This window comes from Genypterus blacodes, unplaced genomic scaffold (assembly GCF_046128005.1).
Source record: "Genypterus blacodes isolate CSIRO-AG114 ecotype Tasmania unplaced genomic scaffold, CSIRO-AGI_Gbla_v1 ptg000021l_1, whole genome shotgun sequence".
NCBI lineage: Eukaryota > Metazoa > Chordata > Actinopteri > Ophidiiformes > Ophidiidae > Genypterus > Genypterus blacodes.
Genome location: NW_027466834.1, coordinates 9,645,202 through 9,667,538, shown reverse-complemented (window position 1 = coordinate 9,667,538; position 22,337 = coordinate 9,645,202). Strand labels below are relative to the sequence as shown.

Genomic DNA, 22,337 nt, shown 5'->3' with positions numbered 1-22,337 from the left:
ATTATCTGTACATAATAATCTGTGACAATCAGGTCATCAGGAATCAGGTCATGCATGGCACAAACCTACTCCCATATAAATACACACACACATATACAGTATCCCCACATAAGTGATTCTACCTCATTATTAGCCAGCTGGAACCATGGTTGTTTGCCGTAAGTAAAGATCTCCCATAAAATGACGGCAAAGCTCCACACGTCGCTCTCTGTGGTGAACTTCCTGTACATGATGCTCTCCGGGGGCATCCAGCGGATGGGCAGCATGGTGTGTCCACCCACCTGTGCACACGCATACACACACAAACAAACACATGTTTAATGAAATCTGCACGATGACATTGGTACACTTTCACTGGCCTTTAGGGAAGATCAGAACAGGTGGACAGGAAGGAGTGAAGGTAAAACAAACTATGGAAGAAGAGTGGAAATGACATGAAATGAAAACTTGAAGGACATAGAGGGCATACTCCACCAAGGTTATACAGTCAAAAATAGCTTTAATATTGTTATTACTTTTTTTTATTAATACCACAAACTGCAGATACTTACCTCCGTCACAGGTTTTCTAGTTTCTGAGCGTTTAGAGGGGTTTATTGGTGACAGACTAAGAATTCTTTTGTAAGTTTTTGGTAATATCAGAGAAATTAATTAAATAATTAATTAATTCTAGATTGTAGACGTCAAGCCTCTTTGTAAATGGTTTTAATCCTTGTAGGAGCAATGGCGTCATTAATATTTGTGATTTTGGGATTGGAATCAGCTACAGGGTCAATGACAGAGACTGAGATGGAGTCAACCATTAACATGCACCTGATTACATATAGTAATTCCCAGATGTTCCCAGTGATGCGTTGTGTGGCGATCATATCGGAGGTCAGATGGGTTTTAAGCAGTGATAGTCATCTCAAAGAAAACACAAAAGTGGTCAGAGCAACATCAGCTACCATAACCTTTGAGCTATTAAGGCCTTTATAACTTCTATAAGATGAACACTGAAACTGTTAAGGCGTAAATTAAAAGAGCTACTCGGCTTTTTCTGCAACTGTCTAACAGCAGGTCTACTGGGACATTGGAAGCATTAAACAGGAAACAGTCCATCTAAGCTACTTCAGAGGATGGGACTCGATGGAGTCATTGACATTCACAGCCAAATACAAATGATTTCCCACCGTGCCAGTAACAGTGTTTGAGAGAGTTGGCTAAAAATCCCTCTCTGCAACAGTTGCCAACATCATATCCTGTAATTATCCTACACGTAACTATCCTTTACATTTTCTTCCTCATTGCTTGAACTCTCAATCAGCTTATCATGGGGTTAAAGTCCTCCTTGGAATTGGCTTTGCATAACAAAAGGAACAACAACAACTGCACTACTCTAATCTTGAATTGACTTACCCTGTAATAATCTGTGCTATAAATGTCTCGGGACATGCCAAAGTCTCCAATTTTCACCAGAAGGCCGTTGCCCACCAGGCAGTTTCTGGTTGCCAAATCGCGGTGCACAAAGTGTTGAGATGCCAGATAGATCATCCCAGCTGCGATCTGACTTGCTATCTGCAGCATCTGTGACAAACCCAGTTCCCCGTTGGTCTGCAAAGGTAGTCCATCCACCAGAATCATTGCGTCTGGTCCATGGGCTCTAAAGGAAAAAAAAGTCATGACAAGTTAGAGAGTGAATTCATTAAATAGACCCATGTGCATATGTAAGCTAAGTGGGTGCTTCAGCCTCCCTGTCATCCTTCCGTTGTAATCTCCCATAACAAAATGTCCTACATGTCCAATGAATTTGCATTTATTCACAAAATGTCCACTTTATGATGATATACTAGGTTGTAACTCTCTCTCCATTACAGCTGTGACAGAGCCATCAGTGTGACTCAGCTTTATTGATGCAGTGCAGCATACTGTGTCAGTGTTGTTTCCAGAGGTTAAGAGAGGAGTGAGAGGAGGTAAAATAGTATCTAAGCAAAGCTGTGTAGTTAGATAAATGCTCACTGGCTCAGTTTGTGTCTTTTTTAGCTTCACCAACTTAAGTGTCTAATAGAGGATGTCATGCTAGTGATGTGGCAGCTTGTGTGTGTGTGTGTGTGTGTGTGTGTGTGTGTGTGTGTGTGTGTGTAAGTAGGTAGGGGGGGCAGGGTTGTTTAGAGGGCAAAGGGTGCTGGTTAAATTAGCTGCGTGTCCTGGAGGAATTGATGCTAGCACTTTAATGGAAACACAATTACGGAGCTGAAATTAGCATCTAAGTCAGAGACACCCAGAAACATCGTCCCATACCAGCATGCATACACAAACCCATACATAAGCACAGACAGATTTCCCTTCCTAGCGGTCGACTAAGTACCAATGGGCTGTTCTGCAGAGCAAAGTATCCTGGGAGCAAATAACATCACAGCAGACATAATGCAGCTCATTAGCTTAGCAACCACAATTTACAATTTAGGTACAATTTTTCTTGTGCTTGTGGTGAAGGGTCAAGAGTCAAGAGGAGCTTTCACTGGGGGAGCAAGCATGACAAAATGTAGTGCTCACATACACAAATTTAAACCTGTGGTCTTTAAAAATTACATCAGAAAAAGAAACTATAAAATCTCCAACTCCAATAGTTTTTAAGAGAAAGAATAATGAATAACTTATCAACAATACAACAACAAAACACCTTGTCTGCTTTACTAACCTGAGAAATTTATTCAGGTCTCCATGCTTCATGTACTCGAAGACCATGATGAGAGGGTCTCCGTCCACACACACTCCGTAGAATTTAACTATATGCTCATGCTGGAGGTTGGTCAGAAGCTCAGCCTCGCGCTGGAAATCCTTCCTAGCTGCAAGCGTTGGGTCCTTTAGGGTCTGAAATGAGGCAGATTGAGTTTTAATTTATTAATTTTCTTAGATAACTTTGGGCTGGGTCAGGAACTGTTTGTAGTGTGGGCTTATAGGCCTTTGAGACAGACTTTGAGTATGTGCAGATGGACATTTCCACATGGGAAGACATACTGTGATTTAATCTGCATAGCCATTTTTCTCTCTCTAGAGTGTGTGTGTGTGTGTGCGTATCTTACTTTGACAGCCACCAGCATCTTGTCTTTTATAGGAATCAGGTTGTAACATTCAGCCAGGAAGACCTTGCCAAAGGCTCCTTCTCCGAGTTCCCTCTTCAAAATAATGTCCCGCCGTTTAATATGCTGAACATCTGAGACACACAAACACAAAGCAAGGGGGGGGTTGGTAATATACATTATGAAATACAGTTAGTGCAGTTGGTGTCCACTGTGACCAAGCTTGAGTAGATTTGTCATCATGTGTGTGAAAGCGGTCTTTATAAATGTGTGCGTACGTCTCTGTGAAGGATTGTGTGCTTTCAATCCTAAAGCTGGCTGTGATGGATGGAGTGAATCTATGCCTATACCTCCTTGTGAAGCACCAACCTTTCCACGCAACAACATGAGCTGTCCCACTCTCTGAGAGCTGCTCCGGTGGCAGCGACAACAGCTTCCTGCCAACAACAATCATCCTTTTCAAACCAACCCTTTTAAAGCCCAAAGTGTGATTCATCCAAAGTGTCAGATGGTGACAGAAAAGCCCTTTCCAGATCGACACAACATGTGTGACAGCCTCTCTCGCGCTGTTTGATCACGCATTTAAGGTGCTGGTGCAGCAGCACTGGTAAGAGGCTCCTGTACTATCAGAATATATAATTACTCACATTAACACAGGGGTAGCAGTAGCTCAGTAGGTAGTGCTTCTGCTTGGGAACAAGAGGGTCGCCAGTTCGAGCCCCTGCCGAGGTGCCCCTGAGCAAGGCACCGAACCCTCAATTGCTCCCCCCTCTGCGAATGGTGGTAATGTAATGTAAGTCGCTTTGGATAAAAGCGTCTGCCAAATGATCGTGATGTAATGTAATGTAATAGAAGAACAGAGGTTACAGGTGGGGACTCTCATTTTTGCCAGAGTCCGAACTGGAGGAGCGTTTGGCCTTTGCAGAAGTGCCCCTCTAGTCTTATCTTTGTATGTCATTCCTACTTTAAAATATATCAAAATAAGCAAATCAATGTCCATGATGTCCTGAAGATCTCTAATCATCCTGTTCCCATGTTATTCATTAAACTGGATGTCAAAAGTCCTTTATTGTCCCAAACCTAAAAAGACAAATGAAGACTCTTATTGTTTTTAGCACTGTGCTTTAGCTCATACATATTTATGCTGAAACATCCATTTGGTAAGAACACTGAGATGTTCCCATTAGATTAGGTAACATTTATTCTGTTTAGTCAATATACAACAAAATGGAAATCTCTTTTTGTAAAACAAAGCGTAAATCTGAAGAAACAATGAGTGACTGTAGCCATGATCTCGGAGCGTGTAAAGTGATCATGTATGATAGAGACGGATGGGTTGATTACTATCCTTACCAATGGGGCTGCCATAATGAAATAATGACCCAGGGGACGAGCTGTCAGCGTGGGCATTCAGGCATTGGAGCCCTCAAAATTCATAATGAATAATTGCTGCTGAAAAAGCAAAACCCTGAACACATTATGTTGAAATATTTATCTTCAGTGTCATTTTGCTATGTGAAGCACAACAATGAGTTTGAAACTGTGATATCTTGTTGACTGTTCAGGGAAAACGGAACACAACAGTTTGTGGTGTGAGTACTTGAGTGGCATAGCATTACATAGATCTAATGTGTGAGCCTAGTGAGAGACAACACAACCTGGGTGCATGCTAGAATGGTTACAGACCCACTGCAGCATGCATGAGAGGGAGCCTCATTTTGAACAAGCAGGTAGAAAACAATATAGCATGTGTAAAACGTGTCAGTAGCTCTCAAGAATGGTCCTTAACTTCGTCTAAGCACAGACTGAGATTACTCTTTAGTGTGAAGTGAAATCCGGACGATAGATCTCACATACACACTTTCATACAAGCCAGTGTACATATGTGTATGCAAGCAAACACACAGTAAGCATGCATCCTCTGCTATACACTCACAAACACCCACACACTATTTAGCTGAAGGAGTTGACCGTTCCACCATGAGGTTGCAATTAGCGAGTCAGTAATGAGCTCTGGGACTCACAGTATCCAGCGACATACATAAGGCTGGTACTGAGGTCCACAAGCAGCAAGGGCAGGGGGCAAACTGCACTGGAGAATGATTTGTGACCATTTTAGTATCACAATTATTAAGCTGCACCAACACTGTAGAGGCCCAAACCATTAGGTAACCAGCTAAAGGAGACAGAACCAAGAACCATTCAAACACGCTGGATCACGTGTACACCAATATCTGAGAGGCCCACAGAGCTGCACCCCGCCCTCACTTTGGACACTCAGACCACATCTCCCTGTTTCTAGACCCGACCTGCAGAAAACACTTGAAGCACTCCGCTCCTGTGGTCTGCTGATGCTGTTGAGGCCCTGCAAGGCTGTTTTGAACGCACAAACTCGGAGGTATTCAAAACTGCAGCCACACGGGTTGACCACTTAGAACATAAAAAACAAACCCAAAAGATGATGCAGAAGATGTGACAGGTTCCATCAGCTCTGTGTTGAGAGCATAGTGCCTGCCAAGCAGATAAATGACATATCCTTACTAAAGACCTTGTGAAGATGCATACAGAACAGCAAGATGCAACCTCAGGAAAGGTATCAGAGAGGCCAAGAGACAATAAAGGCACAGACTAACCAGGCACCAAACCAATGTGACAAGGAAAACAATACATCACAGACTACAAAGGCAGCAGTGGAGCAGCAACATACATCAACGGCTCCCTTCGGGATGGCCTCAACACGTTTTATTTAATGTGTTGAGGCTCTCGACAAAAGAGCCACCCAGGAAGCTCACAACCATTGAAACACTGATGCAGGTTCACACCATGCAAGGAGCCAACCTGTACGTCAGGAGCAGATAGGGGTTCAGTGTCTTGCTCAACACTGAAAGGCTCTAGGAGGATCCCAGAATTGAACCAGGAACCTTCAGATCCCTAGATGACCGCTTGACCATCCCGAGCCATGCTGCCCCCAGGTGGTCAGAAGCAGGGGATTCATACATTCTGTTCTGCTCTAACAAGGAACACTATTTCAACACATGGTTGAGACCAGTCAGATTGATAGAGCTTATCTGAACAATAAAGTATGTGCATGTGTCCGTGTGTGTGCTTGTGTGTGCATGCATGACAGCATGGCCACATGTGTGCAAATTGCAAATCAGCTCACACAATGAAGACAATGATGATGGATTTACAATCACAACCACACAAGCCAAAGTAATACAGTTCTCTCTCTCTCTCCCTCTCTCACCACACACACACACACACACACACACGCACACACACACACACACACACACACACACACACACTCACACACACACACACACACACAGAGTACCAGTAGAAATATTGCTGTGATAATCACACAAGGTGACTCTTGTGATGGATCAGTATCGCTATTGGCAAAGACATCAGTACTGTGTAGGTGGGAGTGTGTAATCCTGTGTGTAGAGGAGGGAGCTGTGTTTATGTATGGGTGTGTGTCTGCTTGTGTGTGTTGTCTCCCAAGCGATTTGCAGAGATTTATGTGGCTGTAAAGGCAAGAAGCGATGTGCTATACCCGTGCAGCAGAATAGTGTGTGTGTTCAATAGAAACAGAGCGGGTTGAGGGACTATTGCAATCAGCGAGAACGAGGGAGGGAAGAAAGGCTAAGGAAATGACAGATCAAACAGCGTAAATGTGTTTTTATGTCAGAATGTCTGAAGTTTCACACAACACAACACTCCAAAGCAACTCCTTCCATCCATGTGTGGTTCAAACGTGCAACTCTTGTGGCCCAAACCATTTCACTTCAAGGGAGGAACTTGATTAGATGGATTCCAGTATATGCCAATACCTTGTGCATAAATGTGTTATTGATGACTTAAAGATGGTACCCGTTAAATCCTGTAATGACAGCTTCTCCCCTAATGTACCCCTCACTCTGAGAGTAGATGAGGCGGTATGAACACACAGAGCTACTCAAGCGTTGCTGTGTTATTTGATAAAACACAACACAACACACACTGCCATCCACTGTAGTTGGATAATTGCAAAATAAGGTTGGCTAACATGTCAAAGCACAATGCAAACTCATATTTAAAGTATGATGTGTGGGTGCATTGATTGTGTACTCACAGGTGGCAGGTTTGTTACAGTTGTGTCTGAAGTACTGTGGGTTCTCTATGATGGGGATCCTGGTCATTCCAATGACCACAGCATCTGACCCCGCATCCAATGTGCAGGGGCTGATAATCCCATGGTTGACATGATGAAGGGGGCTAGCAGAGTCCTCCTCACCACTCATCACTGTTACTGGACCTAAAAAGGAAAAGGAATATAGAGTAATAAATAAGTCTTTACTGTAAGAGATAGGAATAAGTGTAAGTAGAATTCCTCAGTCATCAGATGCCAATATCCAGTTAACATGACAGGGTAGTGAAATTGCATTTTAAAGCAATGGGCCACACAGTCTGAGCTAGCAGCTGAGTCTGCTGTCCTGTTCACAGACACTTTGACAAGAAGGATAGCTGTTTCTAGAAACCAAAGCTTCCCCATTTTCATTCTTCATCCTTCTTCCTTTATCTCCCTATCCCCTTTCTCCCTCCAGGCCAAGTTTGTAATGAGAGGAAGTGCAGTCAATGTTTGATGAGTGAGAGTTTTAATTTTTCACCACAGCACGGGTAATAGTTGTTTAATCACAAGGCGACGCTTTGAAATATTGATCTGAATGTCTGGGAGAGAGAGATAAAGCTAACAGGGCAGAGAAAAAAGAAGCTATGTCTGCACATACTGTTCAAGCCATATATTCCACTTTAAGTGGTGTAGTGGCACGTTGTTGCCCCTTCTTCAGCCTAGACGTGTCACTTCTTGGGTAAGCTTTGTAAACAGCGTTTGTTAAACACATACAGAGACTAGAAAGCACCAAATTATGAAGTCAAATATATTTTCCAACGTCGCTTACACCAGTATCAGGTCATTGGTGACATCAAAATAACAAGGTGAAGCCGTTGAACTAACAACAATGATGACAGTAAAGTTACAAGTGATACCATAACAATGGTGATGTCCTTACAGCAATGATGTCATCAAAACTCAGGACAGAATTGTACTGATACTTTTAATAAGTTACTATTTTTTTTATTATTTCTCCTTACTGTTTGGTCCCTAACCTGAAGCATCTGGCATTTTGATAACTGGGAATTTTAAAAAAAACTTGCAGATGTTGGTCCTTCTCTATACACTTTGAATGTGTTTTACAATTCATACTTTTACAGAATTCATGCTTTTAATTGACTAACTTACTTTCCAAGATGCACTTGCAACATATGCTCTTTAAATAGGTATACTAATCATGTGTCTACCTTGGCAGAGGGATTCACTATCATACAGCTGGTATGAGTTAGGGTTGAGTTAGGCTATGAGTTTGGCTAACCCTAACCCTAACCCTAACCCATTACAAAATGTGGTGGACCCAGACAGACCCAATGTTGGCTGTTGTCATCCAGGTTTTGAATAAAATCCAATCAAATATTATAAATATTGCAAAAAGAAACTGTAGCTTAGACAGCATTTACACGTTTACATTGTTTTCATTGTGCATCATCTAATTAATTAAAAATGTAGATTGACACAAATAGACTCACACTGGTTTCGTGAGATGAGAGGATGGCAAACAGAGTGACAGCACCTAATCAACTGGTCAAATGGTCTCTTCATTGAAATGTAATTGTACCTCTGGTGTTACTAAAGAAATCACACACAACTAAAGAACTGTAGATCTAAGCCATCACTTCTCTTTCACTTGTAAAGTTTTCTTTCTTCAAGATGCTCTGGGTTGTAGCAAAATTATTCTATATTCCATCTGACTGAATTATGCTAATTTCCCCTTGAGTCAGTCATGAGGCTAGATAATAACACTTAATTCTAATTGTACTGAGCCAGTGTCTTTTCCCATAGGCTTTCACTACAGAGACCATTAGCCAATGAAACCTCTCTCATGGGAGTCCGTCTGTGTGAAAACTATAGGGGCTGAAACTGTGCCTAGTGTAAGAATCCAATATTTAAATCTACATTAGTGTGCAGGAAAGAAGCTAAGACTGTAATTACGTTTTATATACAGTACATGTTTGATGGTCCTGTTTAAATGGTAATGAACAGAGAGCTTTCCTTTAGGGACCGTATAGAGGATGAATACCTTCATACATTTACTCATGTGGAGTAGCATTTTGTTCCAATCTAGTGCTCCCATGTATGTGTTGATTTTAGAGACATGATTGGTACAACTATAACAAAGATGCAGCACAAATATGTTTCTACCCAAACTCAATTAAACATTTTTGCAAACCATGACCTCTATTATTTGCATAAAAATCACCCGGGCTGCCCCCTACTGTTGGAACATTCAAATGCTAGTTTGATCAAAGAAAATGCAATGCTCCCAATAGCTGAACATACTGAAAACTGTAAAGATCAAGATTTGCATTACTGGTCCTGAATACCCATTCAGACAAACAAAACCTGCACATACAGTATGTCAAATCATTATATAGGTACATGCTGGCTATTCATCACTACAGCTGACACTGAGTAGAGATTTTCTGTCTTTAAAAATCGGTCCGTCACCTGTTCCTCACTGATAGCTCTGTATAGATCACTCGGTGCTTCGATGTGCTCATGTCACACTACTTGCATGCGTGGCAAAGAAGCACGGAGGCATGTTGTAGCTGCATGTTTAGGTTTAGTTGGGTTTATTTTTTAAGTTTATTTTTCTGTAGTGTGGAGAGGCGGTTTTATTTTTCTATAGAAGTGGCCAAGGGCAGACTGAAGCCATTTGGATGTGGGTTGAATTGGGGTCATTGTAAGAAGGTATTTGATTTGAAGTAGATTTTCATATATTTTATAAATAGTTATTCAATCAGGATGAGTGGTGAGTTCTTCCAGCTTTTTTGATCATTCTAAATTTGATCTAGGAGTTTGGTAAAAATCGAGCTGATGCTACCCTGGGGAAAAATTGTGTGCCAAAGTATTTGCTGGTGGGAAAGGTAAAAGGGTCGGTCTTGGGATTCAGACAATTCAGGACCAGGAAGCTGTTAAAGTTGATATGTATCAACTCATTTCATCTGAATGATTCAGGGTTCGCATCAGGAGAAAAGGTTGTAACTCACTTACAGTCAGCTATTGGATCACAGCAATACTGACTGGCTATTGTATTTATAGCATCTAAATACTTTCCTTATGGTTGCATGGCACTGTTACCTGTTACCTCAATGTGATATCTTAGGATATCTTTGGGGTTAACTATTACATATATCCACCTATGCAGCAAAGTGTAGAACAGGCAAATATGAAATGCTGCAATTACAGAGAAAGATCCAGCAAACATTCATCATCCATTCTCTGTGTTGGGTTCGTTTGGGGTTGTTTTTGCTTTTGTTTTGACATTTAACCAAAGCTGAGATGCACCAGAAGGATCTCTCTTATAAACACTGACATTTCTGATATGTAAGAAAGATGTTATCATGTCAATCAAGCCTTGAAAGAGCTCGGGACAGAGAGACACAGACAGATGGACATCTCGACGTCATTATTGGAAATTACCAGACCATTAGATCTAAAAGGAGACTGTATTGTGATAAAGATGACAATATTTCTTCAGAGGGGAAAACAGATATACAATTTCCCCTCAGAAGAAATGGATTTACAGAGACTTAATGGAATCACAAGTTTTTGCTCTGTTCCATGATATTTTAAAAGCATCCATTTCAGTGTCTGGGACTTCATATCACCCCTCTTCATCTTCATGTGTGCCTGAAGTCAAATATCAGTATTAGGGCTGTGTGTATATATGTGTATGTGTGTGTCCAGGTGTCCTACAGGCTTGGCTCTTAGGCAGCACTAAAATGAGCAGATGAATGTAATCAAGAGATGGTTGATATGGTGTTTCTATTTTTGTGCCCTAAAGACATGGAGTGTGTGGGTTTGTGCATGATGTCCCAGTCCACATGTTGGGGCCGCTGACAGACTGCTGGGCTGCACCTGCGGTGTTAGGAGCTACTTAACGGCAGCTGTCCGTGGTGCTGAATGCTCTCTTGAGCTAAATGTAAGCTGTTGTATGGTAACGGCACAAACATTTCACAATGAAACAATAGAAGCATTGTATGAGTGTTGCAGTGAATATATGGATGCAGGATTCCTACCTTTCATTCCAAACTTGGAGCGTCTTCCATACTTGTTGATGAGCAGGTAGAGAACCACCAGCATCACACAGGCAAACACTGCCAGCCCAACTGCTATGGACACCTGGAGAGAAGAGGAAGAACATAAATAGAGTAAGGTAGAACCTGTAACTGGAAACAATCACCATGTCTCTATTTCTGTTTTGGTGTCAAAGGGGATAGAGACATTTGCCTTTGAACAGACAACTCTGTTCTTTTAACTCTTCACATACAGGTACATACTGTAGGTGTCATGTCTCTGGCATGGCGCATGCCGTCAATATTCCCATTTTAAATCTTAGTCTGCCCGGATCGGATCCCACAGTTTGCCAAATGTGGAGGTCTCTCGAATATTTACATTCCCAGATAGATCCATTTACAATTGCTTAATCTAAGTATGTTACGCTGATATACTCAGTTTATGACAATTGAAGATTCAAGTAAAGTTAAGCCATGTGAAAGATTTTTCCCATATGTGAAATCCCACTGCTATGATCTCTGCAGGCTTCATTGTAATCTGTGTGTGTGGGGTTTTGTTCATTCTTTCAAGCCAAATATTCTTTACAACAGCATGAATCTGTACGCCATACAATTTGCTCTACTTGCTGTTGTTTAAATTGATTTCAGATTAACGATATGCTTCTCCATTTGGAGGACAAGGACAACTGGAGCATGTCCAAAGCTCAGCTACAAGCCACTCTGATCAGCTTCATGTTCAGCGTTGTAATCACTCACCCCAAAATGATCTTCATCAGGTCTGTGAGTTCCTGGAGTTGGGGTCACTGGTAGTAAGACACAAAAGGATACAGGTATGTTTTAAATGATAATATCAGTTTAACAATAAAGTACAGCAGCAGTCAGATCAGACTTTATTGAAATATTATAACTTCACTATCCAACACTCCAAAAGAACCATATTCTGTTGTTTCCTCCTAAAACTCTCCATTTTGCAGAGACATTTCGAAACATGGTTCAATACTTTAGTAGCAAAACATTGAAGCAGAACTAAATAATTGCCTGCAAGATTCAATAATTAAAATGCATTTGATGTTGTTGAAACTATGATGAGGCTTATATTTGTTTCAACCAAGAGAAAAAATAACTTACTGTAATCATAATCCAAATCTGAAATGGGGAAGAGAAAGAGAAAGACTTTTAGGACCAGGCAGGAGCAGAGACACACATGAGCAACATGAGAACGTGTTAAATACATCCAGGTCTTTCTTCCATCCCTTCTTATATACCTTCCTCCATTCTTCATTTCAACCCGCTGATTTAGCCTCTTCCCCCCTTTATCTTACTTCTCTCCAATTCATGGGATCAGTCACACATTGGAAAAATGAATTCCTTAAGACAAGCTCACGGATTTTAGTGTGTTTTCAGTCAATCTTTCCATCTGACATCAACTAAACACTGCAACTAACCATCAAAGGGATTGTCCAGGAAGTGCCCATAAATCATCTTGGTGGCCACACCGAGGAAGTTGCTAGCCTCCAAAGTGTAGTTGCCATTGTTGTGGTGTGTTGGGTTTTTAAAAGTCAAGCATCCCTCTAAGTAGTCCTGGTAAATAGCCATATCTGGACGCACGTACTCAGAATGCGAAATTTCCTGAAGAGAGACAGCAGAGCATTCAAACATAGTCACCAAAACAGCAAAAACACAGGGTTTCTACATTTAACAGAAAAATGTGTCACAAAAGCACCAGTTTGGACCGAGATATCTTGTTTTTAGTGTTTCGGTCTAGCTTGACTCTTTGAGATTAAAACCTTCATTGGAAACTTCAATGGTGTTTCTTAAACATAAGGATATTTAATTATTTTTCAGAAGACTTCCATGACCGAAATAAACATCGAAATAAAATGTTTCTTAATAAAGCATCATTATATTAGTTATAATTAAGCCTGTGGTGTCTGCAGCCATGGAAAGGAGGGGGCGTGCTGCCTCACAGAAGGCCATCAAAGACACTAGTGCTTCCCAAATAGACCAGTGCTGTCAATCTCACTGTTGGGTCGCCAGGACAGCTTGGGTGGGGGCCAGTGTTGTAAAGCAGACCCTTCTCGGAGTTGGAGCACGGAGGGGATAACTGGAGTATTTTCTTTTTTCTTTACCTAGTTTTATACCCCAATACAAGAGTTCTGCAGATAAGATCAACATCTCCTCAGGTTTGTGCCAAAAGTATGGATCCAACACTCGCCACAGTATATTACAAACAGAGTAACACAAGCAGATTGTTTATATATGAACTGTGACTGACAAATGAAGCAAAAGCACCTTTTCTTTGTAGAACCACCGCAATGTTGGGTGGGGTGAACCTCGAACCGTGAACTCAATGCAAGTATCATGGCGACGCTCAGGCTCCTTTAGTTTCACAATAGTGGGAGGGACTGAAACAGAAGAGAGAGAGAGATGAGCACTGTATTTGACAGCATAGAAGCATTTAATTGTCCTATTCTGCCACATGTACTTGCCATACAACAAAGCTTATATAGTCATTGCAGCTGATGTATTGTTACTATGCACAGCATGACAACAAAAGGAGCCGAAGAATAAAGAGACAGAGACAATGAGAGGACAGGGAAGGAGGAGGAGAAGACACATAGAGGAGACAAAACCTGATCAAAATAAAAGCACAATTTGCATGGGATGCTGAAAGGAAGAGTGGGGCTGGGGTGCTGTGTGTGTTTGTGCATGAGGGTGGGGGGAGGGGGTTGGACTGAGCAACATGCTTAACTAACAATGATGACACAACATTCTGACGAGAGCTGTGTGTGATGCTGAGCACCATGGCATCAGTAAACAATATGTCACAGGAGTCCATATCAAGCATAGATATATGCATTGTTCCATCTCTTCACAGTCTTGACCACAGGCTCAGATCTGAGTTTCTGCCTGTAAGCCAGAAGAAGATGAACTCCGACGTCCAATTCTATCCCTGAGGTGAATGAATTGGGTGGCGTTTCCCCAAAAAAGCACGTCTACAGCTATCCATGATCCAGCTGGATCAATGGGAGCTGTAGCCTGACATGTGCACTGTGACTGAATCCATATCACACTCTTTCTTTCACACTTTCTGCTCAAACTCTGCAATATTCATACTAGTGAGCCTGTATGATTGCAGGCATAGGTGCAGATGCAAAACCGTTGACTGGTATTGATGTAATGTCCCTTTACAGACTGAATCTTTTCGGATCCTGACAGCCTCAGAAGCGTGGACTGGACTTGTTAGATTTGAATCATCTTAATATTCCACCCAGATATGAAGTTAATAGCCTATCTACTAAATATGTGTAACTTCCCCAGCAGATCTTTGGACTTAAGCAGTCATACTTGGGACACCTACTTAAGTCACAAACTCTGAATAGAGCTGCAGAAGCACAAATATGATGAAACAAAATGCTTTCTATTGTAAACTTACTTACAGTGAACAGTTAGCTGGACAGAAGCATTGGTCATGCCCACGATGTTGGTGGCAGTGCAGGTAAGCAGGAAGTTGTTGTCATCTCTGCTCACGTTGACCAGAGTCAGGTTGATGAAGTGAGTTATTTTTTCGTAGACGGCAGCCTAGTGAGACAGTAAGACAAACTATAAGGTGGTCAAATATATTTCACAGGAGCTGAAGACCTCCAGTATGGCTCTTCACCGTTGCCTAGGAGACACACCGCACTGAGGTAAACAATATACATTCATTGATGATGTTTTGTTCATGGGATTTGTTGACAAAGTCGAAGATAAAATACTGCCAGCCGTGCTCTTCTGAAGGAACATTTAACCTTTTTCTTCACTCCACGTTCTTTCTTTGAAAATATCTACTTCTAATGGAAGCTATGTGGTTTTTCTAATCATCAATCACCTGCAGCAGGTATGAAGGTTATGTTATAAAAGGTTGGAGTTTTGTAGGTGTGTTTCAGTTTTCCTGTTAAATAGAGCAGTGGTTGTATACCCTTGTGTGTGCATTACGCCGTTATGGCTCTCTCTCTCTCTCTCTCTCTCTCTCTCTCTCTCTGTCCCTCAGTTTTGCTGTGAGTGTGTGATGTGTGTGTGTGTGTATGTGTGTCCTCCATACGTGTTGTGTGCCGATGGAGCGCAGGCCATTAAGAGGCCAGTCTACTTCTGGTAACGGGGATCCAGAGCCATTACAGGTTGCTGTTACTTGACCACCCTCAACAACTGTGAGGTTGCTATGGCTCACGCTGATATCTGGGAGGTCTACGACATAGAGGGAGAGACAGAAAATGATTAAAACACTGAAGAAACACCATTTATAACTGATATAAATGTGTGTGCGATAACTCGTTTGCATACAGCACAACCTCACCACAATTAGTGATATTCATATCCCGCAGCAGGATCTTCCTGTCGCCATCCTCGCAGTACAACTGTTGGCTACTTAGCCCCGCCTCTCCTCTCTGTTGCCATAGCTGCAGCCAGCGGATCCCACAGCCACACTTAAACAGCACATCTTCCAAATGACTGGAAAAAAGACACAAAGAGAGAGAGACAATATAAGCAAACGCACTAATAGTTAAGCAATACACCAAAAGTCACCTTTACATGAGTAAGCAGTAGGTCTGTATTCAGAGTTGGTACGGTAACACTACAATATGTAACTGTTTGACGTTATGGGCATCTTGTGTGCCAAATTCAGACATATAAACATATCTAAGCTGTCTTGCAGGTTTCTGTAGGGGTGGTAGTCACTGTGTTAGAGGATGGAGCTCCGTGGAAAGAACAAGTTTGGGATAAAAACAAACGTTAAACTGGGAGAAACAGACTAAATGGAAGCGTTTACAATAACACAATGCTAGGGGGCACGGTGCCAAGGATGAGTTAAGCACCCCAGCCATGAATCCCATAACTTATGCTGCTGAAGATCTAACCACCCTAGGCGAGGATGAGATAAGTAACAGCACACACACACACACACACTCACAAGTAACAGCACACACACACACACACACACACACACACAATATAGGTACCCAAAACTGCGTCAGATGCAGTGAAAGTCCTCAGAAATACATTCAAACCAAATAGAGCCTGGCGCGCTCTTAAACCCTGCTTATTCAGAACTCAACCAAGTGTCCCATAGGATTTGTTAACGAGGCACTATCCTCTACTCTGAGCTACAGTAAAGCAAAGGGTGATGTATTTTGTTTTCTTCTGGTGACATAGTTCTAAGGACCAAGCCACTTGTGGACTGGAACGATTAAAAAAAAAAAGGTTGTGTCAAAGCACTTATCGTCACTAATGCATGTGAGTGCACAGAAACATGCAGCAAATGTGCTACTTGTGTGTGATGACACTCGACAGTCAATTAGTGAAACAATGGACACAGGCACAGAATGGAGCGTGCAAAGTCTGGGTTGAAAGCCATTGTAGAGATAATTGCTGTTGTGTGGTATACAAAATAAGTCAGTAGGTGGTTTAGTAGCTTACAAAAGATACAGAGTGTAAGACAGTAAGACTTTATGGGTTTTGTGGCAACAGCAGACACAGCAGGGGAAGAGAATCTAACTTTTGGAAGTGTTTCCTCGTTTTCCTTGAGTTCTCTGTGCAAGGTCAGTATTCCTCTGCTGTTGTGGGCCTGAAAAGCTCTCTGACACATTTTACATGATATTGGACTACACAGATACATCTGATTTGATTTTGATCTGAACTCAACGTAACCACACACACAAAACAATACATACAGAAACATATCCATACAAAATACACACACTTTTCTGTGCACATTTGTAGTGTTAATATAACACACACACACACACACACACACACACACACACACACAGAAGGGATAGGTGGAGCAGCACCACCCTACAGGCATGGTGTGATGAATGTTAGCTATCTAGTGTGTGCGTGTGTGTGTGTGTGTGTGTGTGTGTGTGTGCGTGTGCGTGTGTTTAAGGGCAACAGTGATGAACAATTGTTGATCGGAACCCCAAGCCAATTGTGCCTGTATGTGCACACAGTAATACATTAACTCCCTTGCTTATTCCCAACTTTGAGATCAATACGTGCATGATTACAGACAGGGTTACAAATTAAACACAGCTTAAATAAATACAAACAGGATTTGACTGCAAGAGACTGCAGAAGAAAAACAGCCTAAGCTACACTGAATCAAACAAATAAAACGCAGCAAAGGTTTCATCAAACACATTTACATAAAGCTAGACGTTGTCTATTAGTATAAATAAAGTAAACAACAAAATGTTTCAGCTTCTAAAACGCCAGCCCCTGATCCTGCAGCTAAGTCGTTCACTATAGACTGACTTGACTCACTCAGTGTCTGCATCCAAGCTGACTGACTTGGCACCCACCTTTGATCTGCCACATGACTCGTGAGTTGCAGCGGGCACCGTTCGACCATTCGCACAAACTTACCAAAAACATTGTTCAGGTGTCTATAGGGGGGTCCAGCATTTGCATTTGCATAGGGTGCCTTGTCTGTGTTCTCTATTCTGTATACTCTACTTTGCCAGTGAGATGTTATTGACACAGTTTGTGTTGTGGTTGTGTGTGTTTGTGTGTGGATGGGTGTGCAGTGGGGAAAGATTTTTAAATTGTTTGTGTCCATCTCAGATACACAGAGGATGGCATATATTCTTCTCTGAGGAGCTGTCCTGCTTCCAAAAGACTAAAATACCCCCTCTGGTACTCACATCATTTCACTCTCGTTTGCACAGAAAAGTTTCTATCGACAAATTTAGCACGAATTAGTGTGAACTAGGAAAACACTGAGTGTAAATGCCAAAACATTACAAATGTTGGAGTCTGAGGGAACTCAATAGAGATGGGAATCATCTGTCCATTCAGCAAAAGACAATCAGGGGTGTGAAAAAATATTGATCCTGTTAAAAATCCTTACTCTTAAGATAAATGATTTTTGAATCATTGCATAGATGAAGAATCAATACTTTAATTAAAAAATGTTGCGTATTTCTAGTAATTTATGCAGCTTAGTCTTGCACCAGGACCAATTTTGTTAACTGACCAGATTATTGGTGAGCCTTGGCCTGCAAGCTGCCTGACTGCAAAGGAACTGTGGGCAACATGCTGCTACTACTGCTGCAAAGGTTACGTTTACGTGATGCTGTAAACTACATGGTCGCCCATAAAGACGCAACAAAAAATCATTCCAACTTTATGGGGGACTGTGTATAATGGACTGTACTTATATGACACTTTTCTCCAAAGTCCTTTACAATGATTGCAGAGTACTTGAATAAGGCCCATAACAGTACCCATTATTCCTGTTCAATCAAGAAATCAAATCAAGTCAAATCAAATCAAATCAAATCAAATCAAATCTAGCTCTAGTTGCCACTTGCCAGTGTCTCTCTCGCTTATAAAATATCAGGAAATGACATTCAAAATCGGGATTATTTTAATAGGGAGCACTTAGGACTTGCACTTGGTGATATTTGACAACATGTGATGACTATTAATTATCTGTTGTGAGGCTATGAATTTTGTAATACTCCCACACGTAACTGTGTGACTGAGTTGTCTGTCTCTGTGTGTTTGCCCCGATCCTCTCGTCCAGTGACCACTGGGATAGGATGAATGGACAATGTGTTTCACCTAAAATCTGCGCTTGTGCGTGTTTCAAAAAAGAAATGTTTGTCAGCATTTCCCACACTGAACTCTCGATAGCCCCAAAACCATAAACAAGCTCTTACGTTAAATATCACACAATTAGGATCTAAGCCGCTATGCTGGAAGCATTCCAAACAGAATACATTCAGAGTCTCAACATGCTTACAGAACAACATACACCTCCACAAAGTGTTAAAGTTCATGGTGTATCTTTTGAATGATCAAGATTGAGTACTCACAGTTGAAATTTCAACAAAACAGTGGCACGATATAAATATACCCTTTAATCGCTGCAACTGAATGAAATCAAAAGCATGAAGAATTTCACATTTAGCTCGTACCTTGACCCGCAGCCCACATGACACATATGAATAAACAGTCTGCTTACAGTGGCTACAACATCCACATCCATTTTAGGCAGGCAAGTAAGTTTCATGGCGATACACTTAAATGATGTAATGATAGAGAATATAACATTTTCAATAAATCCTGGATCATTCTTAACAGATCAGTGTTGGCTTATAGTTTCTGAAAGTCTATGAGTATCTTGAAAGCATGACCTATTACTCAAATGTTGTCTTTTTGTGATGCACATTATTTGTGTATCATCCATCGTCCCCATATCAAAGAACAACAGCCTGTCATGCCCTGGGACTAAGCATCAGTCTGTGCATTTGGGTCCACAACCTCCTCATCAACCGGCCTCAGGTGGTTTGGGTAAGCGGACTGACCTCCGGCTCACTGACCCTAAGCACAGGGGCTCCACAAGGCTGCGTCTAGAGCCCCCCGCCGTGTCACATCTACACCCACAACTGCAAAGTCACTGACAGCTCCGCCTCCTCATCAAATTCCAGGTCACACAGTGTTAGTAGGCCTGATCCCCTGAACCAGGCAAACGCCAAGAAAAGACGAGAAAACATCCAGGCAGAGGCTCTACTTCCTCCGACAGCTACGGAATTGAAAGGTTTCATTCACCTTCAGCTGAACTTACCACCAGAACACCGCTCCCCACCCTGCAGGACACCTACACCAGGAAAGTGAGGATGATAGCCCAAAATATCATGAAGGACACTTCACACCCGAACAATGGACTGCTCAGACTGCTGAGGTTATGCAGACGCCTCTGCAATCACAGGGCCAAACTGAAAGATTGAAGAGGAGTTTCTCCGGCCATCCAAATCCTCAACACACACTAACACTTGTTCACTTTAGCTGCACATACTGTAAAACTGTAATCTTGGTCGATCAAGTCAAGTCAGGTTTATTTGTGTTGCCCAATATCAGATAAATCACACAACAAACTGCTCATTCAAGACTTCATACACTCGGTGTAGGGTAACCATGCCTTTGTGAAGATTATAAAAACAAGTTCCGACTGCAATACTGAAAGGCTTGTCAATCAAAACATCCTTAGAAAATACACAGCCTCAGCATCTCAGGGATCCATTCTCGGCAGCGTGCCACTGAGGATCTTTTTAACTTCTTCAGTGGCCTCTATAACGGCCAGGTTACGCTTAAAAAAAAGATACAACTTACAGTTCGAAGAGCTGCAGTTGCTCGAAGACCTGCCAGGACAACTTGGTCAACATCGGGTTCTTGGACAGGTTTCTGCGAGGGGGGGAGAGAGAGAGAGAGAGAGAGAGAGAGAGAGAGAGAGAGAGAGAGAGAGAGAGAGAGACATAATTCAATACTTTTTTATTGTTTGTGTTGTATTATAGTATTGCTTTTGTCGTGCATTGTGATAAGTTGTATTGACAGATCAGTGGAGAGAAATATAAAAGGTTAGGTTTTAGTTGCTAATTGACTCAGAGCTCTATTATGGACACTTCAGGAAACACTGACATGATCAATGTTCGGCTTGGCGGTCATTTCATTCCCTTTTCACTCTCAAGAGAAACATGGACAGATTTGATGTTATGACGATTAACGCTACCACATCGTGTCAAACCTTCTCCATGATGACTTGTTATTGTTGCAGTGTTACAAATGAGGGCAGTATTTGCATAACACTTCATAATAATGGCACCACAGCGCCTGACACACACACACACATAGATTTTTTTTACCTTTACCTTACATTACGATCATTTGGCAGACGCTTTTATCCAAAGCGACTTACATTACATTACCACCCTTCGCAGAGGGTTCGGTGCCTTGCTCAGGGGCACCTCAGCAGGGGCTTGAACCGGTGATCTTCCGGTTCCCAAGCGGAAGCACTACCCACTGAGCCACTACCTCCCTGTTCATCTCATCTCACAACCGGAAAATGTATAACCTTGGTAGATAGGTGACAGTTAGATGGGTGAGATCAGATCAAACGTACTGTAGCCTTTAGTTCTGCTTTATGAAGCTTACAAAGTTCATTCGTCTGTATAATTTTGACAGCTGTAGTTATGATGGTGTTTTAGTTAGTAGTCTGTTCTTATTTCTTAGGCTTCGTTTCAAAAATGACCCCGGCACAGCATGAGTGAATCATTGTAGATGGTGTTCTCCTAATTGAAAGAAGGTCATCAGCTAGAGCAAAGAACTAACTACACTTTATAATCCCCTCTGGCCCACGGTATTAAAAATGTGCATACTAATAGTACTGGAAGGCACTTTGAGGGGAAGTGTTCACTTTGGCACATATTGGGTATTCTACAGGAGCCCGCAGCGAGTGTGGAGGAGTTCACTTAGAGCTTACTGCTTTCTCTTTCAAATTCAATTCTTTCAACATGCAGGAGGTGTCCTCTGGAAAGGTCAAACTAGCTGCAATAACACAGAAAAGACAGCCTCATATTTAAAACAACACACACCATAAGTGATATACTGTGTGTGCCTGTGCCTGTGTGTGTGTGTGTGTGTGTGTGTGTATGTGAGAGAGAGGAGATTTACAGAGATTTTACTCACTGAGGCGTTTCTCTTTTCCCACATCTTCTACTCTTCCATATGTTTGCATGAATATTGTAGTAACATTCACAGTGTCTTTCAGTTTATACTGTACATAACAGCATAACACGTTTGCCCTAGTGCAAAGTGTTCTCCCATCTAATGCAAATACACACCTTATACACGGCTTATACCTAAATTATTTAACAGGCAACATTGTCAGTACTGCTAGCACAAAGATCAGCACCACGGACAGCGCAATAGCTCCCAGTTCCCCACTTTGGTAAGAATAATTACTATTCCTTCACTCACAGCTAAACAAGTCAAACAGAACACGTTTCATTGGCACTGTAACAGCGTAAGCATCTGCCAAGGCTCAACGTTTCTCTCTAATTTGCCATAACACCAAAACATGCATTTCAAGGGTTAGGGCTAATAAGGCCCGACACAAGTACTGCACAAGCTGACGGAACAATCTGGCAAAGGATGGCTCGATGATCTGGTGCTTAAATGGAGGCAGCTGAGTAATGAAATGGCTGATGAGCAACAGATGTGTGGATAAGACGGTGGGTACAGGGAACAGGTAACCCAACTCTCTCTCTCTCTCTCTCAG

General features: G+C 41.9%; 1 protein-coding gene across 1 annotated transcript in view; it reads right to left on the bottom strand.

Moving 5' to 3' along the window:
• LOC142991723 (NT-3 growth factor receptor-like) overlaps window positions 1-22,337 on the bottom strand; it is a 40,341-nt gene that overhangs the window by 5,152 nt on the left and 12,852 nt on the right. The window contains exons 4-17 of the mRNA XM_076141808.1: window positions 20,393-20,464; window positions 15,573-15,727; window positions 15,321-15,463; window positions 14,677-14,818; window positions 13,529-13,641; window positions 12,682-12,865; window positions 12,365-12,382; window positions 11,993-12,039; window positions 11,240-11,342; window positions 7,179-7,361; window positions 3,065-3,195; window positions 2,680-2,852; window positions 1,398-1,641; window positions 123-281 (exon numbers count right to left, since the gene is read on the bottom strand). Coding sequence (XP_075997923.1) covers window positions 123-281; window positions 1,398-1,641; window positions 2,680-2,852; window positions 3,065-3,195; window positions 7,179-7,361; window positions 11,240-11,342; window positions 11,993-12,039; window positions 12,365-12,382; window positions 12,682-12,865; window positions 13,529-13,641; window positions 14,677-14,818; window positions 15,321-15,463; window positions 15,573-15,727; window positions 20,393-20,464 — 1,867 coding nt within the window. The remainder of the gene's footprint in view (window positions 1-122; window positions 282-1,397; window positions 1,642-2,679; window positions 2,853-3,064; window positions 3,196-7,178; window positions 7,362-11,239; window positions 11,343-11,992; window positions 12,040-12,364; window positions 12,383-12,681; window positions 12,866-13,528; window positions 13,642-14,676; window positions 14,819-15,320; window positions 15,464-15,572; window positions 15,728-20,392; window positions 20,465-22,337) is intronic.